The sequence below is a fragment of the Pongo abelii genome, chromosome 13 (assembly GCF_028885655.2).
Source record: "Pongo abelii isolate AG06213 chromosome 13, NHGRI_mPonAbe1-v2.0_pri, whole genome shotgun sequence".
NCBI classification, from domain to species: Eukaryota; Metazoa; Chordata; class Mammalia; order Primates; family Hominidae; genus Pongo; species Pongo abelii.
The window spans coordinates 96,400,131-96,406,914 of NC_071998.2; the positions used below are offsets into that span (position 1 = coordinate 96,400,131).

Consider the following 6,784-nt stretch of genomic DNA (forward strand, 5'->3'; position numbering starts at 1 on the left):
AATCTATCCTGAAAATATTGTGGTGGTAAATTAAACAAAATTTTAAAGCAAGAAAAATTAGCCCCCAGCATAGAAACTCTTTGTTTTGTATCTTTATTTCAAATAATGTGATGTTTTAAACCATTGGTTCACAATTAAAAGTGCTTTTGCCTCCTCAAAGATAATTGGCAATGTCTGGAGACATTTTTGGCTGTCACATTGGGTGAGAGCTTAGCGGGAGGCTACTGAAATCTTGTGGATAGAGGCAGGGATGTTGCTAAACATCTTGCAATGCACAGGACAGCCCCCTACAACCAAGAATTGTCCAGCACAAAATGTCATAATACCAAGACTGAGGAATGTTGTTTTAGGTAGTATATTTGTAGCAAATGGTGAAAAGCATCCGAACATTGTATATAACATATAACACCAAAACATAAGATATTAAAAACAGTTATTTCATTTTTTCTCCACTCAAGATATCTGTTTTATTCAACAGAAGGCTTTTGGATGACATCCATGTATCAGGAAATATAGGTTCCAGACATTTCAAAGGCATAAGGTTCGAGTTCTCAAAGAGTTTGCATTATAAAAATAGAAATGATATATAAACAAAAAATTACAAAAGAATATGCCATGTTTTATCATAGAGCTAAGTAGTAAATAGCTTTGTTGGGTTGGTCAGAGAAGGCTTGACAGAAGAGATGAAGTTTGAGTATTGTGTAGAAATTCTGCTCAGACGTCAACACTCAGGTCCTAGCTGGGAAAGGACAGCGCAAGCAGAGGGAACAGCATGTGTGAAAGCCTGGAAGATTGTTAAACAGCAAGCATTGATTGTTTGTTGTTTGTTATGTTGAGATGAGTCTGGAGTTTTAGGTAGAGACCTGCTTTAGGAGGACTTGAATCCAGGATAGTTGGACTTCATCCTGAGGATAGGGATATGATATGACTAATCTGCATTGTACAAAGACCATTCTGATGGTTATATGCAGAATGGAGATGAGAAACACTTTACAGTATTTTAACTGACACAGTAGGAGATCATGAAGGTCTGAGATAACATAAGACGGTCTAATGTCAGGATGTGGTATCTCTTGAATGGTACAGGAAAACAGTAGATAAAAAAGATGTAGGATAACTTATGTTTCACGGATGATGGAACCATTAGCCAGGACAGAAAATATAAAATCAGAAAGTACATGGTGGAACTAATTTTTCTCCAAAGATGTTCTTTTTGAGGTATCTGTAGAATGTATGTTTTTTGGCCCAGGAGTTTATTGAATACTTGCCCAATTATGAGTATTAGCAATGGCACAAAGGAAGCATGGCAGCTTAGGGGCAAAGAATTCTACTTCTAAATATGCCAGTGATTGTGTTTAAGGCCTTGGAAGTATTACTTTTTTTTTTTTATCTGTAATGTTTGGAGTGTGGTGATGGAAACATACCACTTAGGGGAGTTGATATAACTGATACTGAGCTAAAGAATAATAAACTAAGACTAAATAATTGACTATTATACAGCATTTGAAAAATTGTAGTAGTTAAACATTCTGGGGGCCATAGCAACCATTTACCATGATAAATGTTTATACACTAAAGTTAGGTTCCTAAGGTCACTCATTTTGATAGTCTTTGAGTAACATCGGCTGAGTTGCATGGATTGCCTCTGGTGTGCTTTAGATAAGCTTTTGTTCTTAGTTTTCTACTTTTCATTACTCATGTATAACTTTTACCTGCTTTTGCATTAGAAGGAAAACTTTGTCTTACTGGTTATATCCAAACCTCTTGTGCTAAGTATTTTTTATACTTTCACTGAAAAAAAAAAAAAATACTACCTTCAAAATGTTAACTGAAAATGCCTTAGCTAATGAACATGAAAAGAAAAACAGTTGTAAAATGTTTGCCGTTACTGCATTGTTTTAATGTTCTTCATTGAGGCTTCTCTGTTCATCAACCCTTTGAGCAGGAAGCAGTATAAGGTTTCTTATGATTATTACTACTAACAAATTGTAAAGATCTTTTTCCTTTAATCTATTTAGTACAGGATCTATTTAGTACTGGCCTGTGTCCCGGAATACCATCAGAGATAAGGCTATTATCCTCTCATTGAGTATTATCCTGGGAAAGTATTTATAAAATTGAACTCCGTTGCACCTGCTGACCTCCTTTTTTAAATGAAGAAAGGGTGGGGATAGAGATTATGCTAACTGGATTCAGATGAAGCAGTGTATTTGGCAACACTGACACACAGTGCTTTAGTTAGGGCCTTTTGTTTTGTGCAAATCGATTCCATCTTGGACTCTGAAAGAAATAAGTTGACAATTCAGATCAGGAAGTTGATAATCACATTGGGTGCTCTGCACTTATTGGCACAGTTGCTATTTTTCATGAGCAATTCTATACTAGGACTCCTGGCTATTTCAGGACTAGTCTAAAATGTTTGCTTGCCATTGTTGTCATGTTTTCTGCAAAATTGCTATAAATGTAATCTAGTGGCATTATATTCAAGTATGAAAGACAGTACTCTTAGAAGAGTTAAATATTTAATATTCATGCTTAGCTTTTTAAAAAATAGATCATTAAAATGGAAAAGAATAGTCAAGCACAATTTTTAAAACTTAGTTTCTTATTGAGCCTACCTTAAGCTTAAAAAGCTTGAAGAACAGTGCCAGGTAACTTGTAATTATCGCCTTAAAAATATTTTGCATTGTCAGATTACTCAGATTATTGTTATATAAAATATATGCTACATGCACTCATTTCAGTATGCTATTAAGGCTCACATATTTAATCACTTAGGTTTTTTGCTGGTTTGGGGCAGCATTGCTAAATTAAATGGTGGTTTGTGCCTTTCTAAAAATTATTTTGATTGATAGGACAAGATATAAATGAAATAAATTTGCTCCCAATTTTGTTGTCCCATTAAATCAAGCTATATTCTTTTTTCTATATTCCCTTCCAGTTCCTTCTCATATGGTCACATGCCTTTTCCATAATTAACTCAGTGTTGCAGTCTGCTGTTCACATTATATTTTAAGCTTTTTCTATGGTGGTACAATATAAAAGTTCAGTATCATCATAATACAAATGCAAAGCTATTCTGTTTATTTAATAATAAAGTATTTGACCAAATTAGTAATCTGGTAGGAACATCAGTTAATCAAATATAAATAGTTTATGTGATGAAATGCAGCAAAATTAGAACTGGAGCCTGGGTCTCCTCACTTAGAAATATATTATATAATGAACCTTCCAGTATTCTAGTTGCTGTATTTTAAAATTAACGGATCAGGAAAATAAGACTTATATTGGATTTAGTGGACTGTATCCATCTCAATTTTCTATACTAAGGAAATCAATGTATATACCAGCTTTATGGAGTTATAGTAAATTATATAATACATAAAGGTATTATGTAAATTTTACATTGTGTACATTTTACATATATTAGATATGTGTTGGCCATATAATCAGAAAAATTAATTTTTTTGCATAACCAATCTAAAGTTGAATTTAAGCTGTCTTAAACTCTGAAAACTAGGAATCACTTTTATCAATTTATCAGTTTTATCAATTTGTTCAGTTTATTTACAGTTAGGAATGTTTCCTGCTTTTTAAATAAGTAATGTATTATCTTAATTTACATGTGTTATATGCAGTAATTGTAAACATTTAGTAATGGAAAGTATAGGAAAAACAGGCATAATATGTAGTTGAGCACAGGCTTTGTAGTGAAAGAGATGTGGTGTTTAATCCCAGTTCTACTCCTACTAGCTCTGTGTTCTTAGGCAAGTTATTTACCTTATCTCTTAGCCTGTATTTCCTTCTCTCTAAAGTAGGCTTAATAATACCTGCCTGATAGAATTATAGTAAATTGTATAATACATAAATGTCATCTTGCAGAGAACCTGACACTCAATAAAGGTAGTTCTAGTACTTATTATTATTACCTTTAATATTAATTAAAATTTGTACATGAATTACATTAATAGTAATTTTAGAGAAGAATCAGTTTTAAATGATTGAGGACTTATAATATGGATCAAATCAGAATTTTATGAATTCTATAATGTTTGGAAAGTTGCATATGTTGAATAATACAAAATTAAAATGAATAGTAAGAGAATTTTTTCAGACTGTTCTGCCAGCTAATGTATAATTTTTCTTTCAACAGGTTCAGCACTATGTAGCTACAACCTAAAGCCTTCTGAATACACTACATCTCCAAAATCTTCTGTTCTCTGCCCCAAACTACCAGTTCCAGCGAGGTAAATTTTATTGCAAAGTTGTTAACTTGTGACTGTTGTTTTTGTAGGTAAATTTTGAACAATATATGTTATTCTGAGAAAATAGTCATTTGATACCTGTTGGCCAGGTCCAATACTTTTATACAAAAAAATTTTAAAGTAGCAATAGAAATGACATTATATATTTAATATTTAAAAACAACACATAGGCAACCAACTTTTCTTGTTCTGAGATATTTTAAATTTCTTTCAGGGGCTTGTTTTTTTTGTTTTTATTTTCATGCCAAAATTTTTAAGTGCACAAAAGCACTGAATTGCTGTAAAATCTGCAACAAACTTAGAAACCAAGTCTCACAATCTCCAAAGAGTTTTTTTGATTTATCCTGGTAATATTTACTGGGATTGTTTTAAATTTACTTTGTAAATTTAGGAAGTCTGCCAGTGATTATTCCCCATAGTTTCTTTCAGGTTATATTTTTAAAGTAACATTCTCTGTATTAGGTTGTTTGCTATATCTTATCCAAGGTCTTCTTCAACAAACATTTATTATTAAGTACCTACTGTGCATAATGGATACAAAGATGAAACAAGAAATGTTCTTTGGAAGGATCTCAAAGTAGTGATAAGTAAAGCAACATTTAAAATTATAAATAGATTTTTTGAAAGGAAATGAATTATCAAGCATTGTAAAATATATGCTCAGAATTAGGTAGGTATATGTATCTGTATGTGTGTGTATGTATATTTGTGCACACACACACCCCCACACACTTTGGAGTATTGGTCAGATCACAACCTTAGCGTACATTGCCAACTATGTGTAACATGAGTCAACTTCTCCAGGAAAATGTACTTGAGGCCACTTTAATTGTATCTCAATATATTATAGGAAGCTGTTGTATAAAAAATTTTGAGACTCATGTCTACTTTCTTTTGGATTACTTATGGGTGTAACTTGGGTTTTATTAACTTGAATTTGAAATTTTCTGTTGAAAGTAGAAAAAAGATATATCAGTTAAATATATTTTCAGCTCATTAATCTTGTCAAGTTGCTATTGAAAAATCAAAATTTAAAGCCTGTAGACATAAAACTAAAGGGACTATTTTAAAAGATAGTAAGAGAGACCTACAAATTATGGCCTTAAACCAACAGCTACAGAGATTACATTCATATAAATTGAGAATATTAGGGAGGCTGTGGCAGTAAAGAAAAGGGGATCCTTTGAATAGTCTTAGGAGAAAATTTATCCATATAAAAATGAGAAAAGCTCTATACCCTTATCTATCCAACTGGTAAAGTCTGTTTTAAATATATTCTTTGAATATAGAATCATGCTCTCAAGATTTAAAACATATTATGACAGGATAGCCAGAAAGCCTGGGTGTGAGAGGGAGGTCTCTGCTCCTGTGTAATGGGGGCAGGATGTCAGGTGGGGGCAGGATGTCAGGTGGGGGCAGCTCAGCTCATCCTGCACATCCTTCCCTGCCTCTGACCTCTGATGCCACTATGTTGAGGACTGCCTGTTCCTGGTTATTTTAGGTTTTCCAGTTTTTGGTACACACATGCATCTCACAATGTCCTAGGGGTATTCACTGGAAGACAAAGAATAGTATTAGGGGAGAAGATTTTAGAGATGGACAGAAATGGCTTCTAACAAGGTCATCATCTAATATCTCACTAATCTAAAATGCAGTGCTGAACCTATACCATCTGAAAACTGACTGCATGCTGTGTTTATGCTGTGTTTAAAGATCCTTATGTTTTACTTATTTTAGTACATCACAGTCTAAGTATGTTATCACTTTTGTCTGAACTAAGCCAGTTGGAAAGTAAAAGAGAAGAACATTTGATAGAAAGAAGGCAAATCTTGTAAATACCAGAGCTATATAGTATTAGATAAACAAACTGAAAGGATCTGAGAATAAGAATAAATTTGTTTTAATAAAAAGACTTGGGGCATCACCCCATTCCACCCATCGTTGTATTAGATACCAAGTCTCCAAAGATGAGTAAGACCTAGTCTCTGTCTTTAAACTCGTAGTCTAGTAGGGACTATGTTTTTGGTGACTTTTTTTAATGGCAAAAGACCAGCACCAGGCAAAACTATGAGGCAGGCAAGTACCCCTCAGCATCCTTCACATCTCTTTTGGTGTCCTTCTAGGAGCATACTACTGGGACAGAAGGACGTGAACTTTGAGATAAGTCTGGGGTGAATTCCATATAATTACTTTCTGTTTGTCACCCTGAGCAAGTCTCTTAACCTCTCTGTAAACCAAGTTTCCTCATGTGTGAAGTGGGAATAGTCATATTCCCCTCAAGGAATTGTAAGAATTAAACAAGATAATATAAAAACAGTGTAATTAAACATCTGTGTGCTTGGCCCTTGACTTAGGAGGTATTTCTTTAAACGTCTAGAACCTCTTCTTTTGGCCCATCTTTCTTGGGAATCCAGGGGCCTTCTACAGCTAAAAGCAGCACCTGTTTTAGAAAAAAGCATTTGTAAACTAATTTTCAATGAAGCATTAGTGACATATAATAACCAGATGATTACCATTCC

The 6,784-nt window shown here is 33.5% G+C and overlaps 1 protein-coding gene across 4 annotated transcripts in view; it reads left to right on the forward strand.

Annotated features, from left to right (window-relative positions):
* The window catches only part of SLC44A1 (solute carrier family 44 member 1), a 193,171-nt gene that overhangs the window by 99,505 nt on the left and 86,882 nt on the right, over positions 1 to 6,784 (forward strand). For all 4 annotated transcript variants that reach the window (XM_024252130.3, XM_024252131.3, XM_024252129.3 and 1 more), the window contains one exon: positions 4,154 to 4,247. In XM_024252130.3, the coding sequence (XP_024107898.2) occupies positions 4,154 to 4,247 (94 nt within the window). The remainder of the gene's footprint in view (positions 1 to 4,153; positions 4,248 to 6,784) is intronic.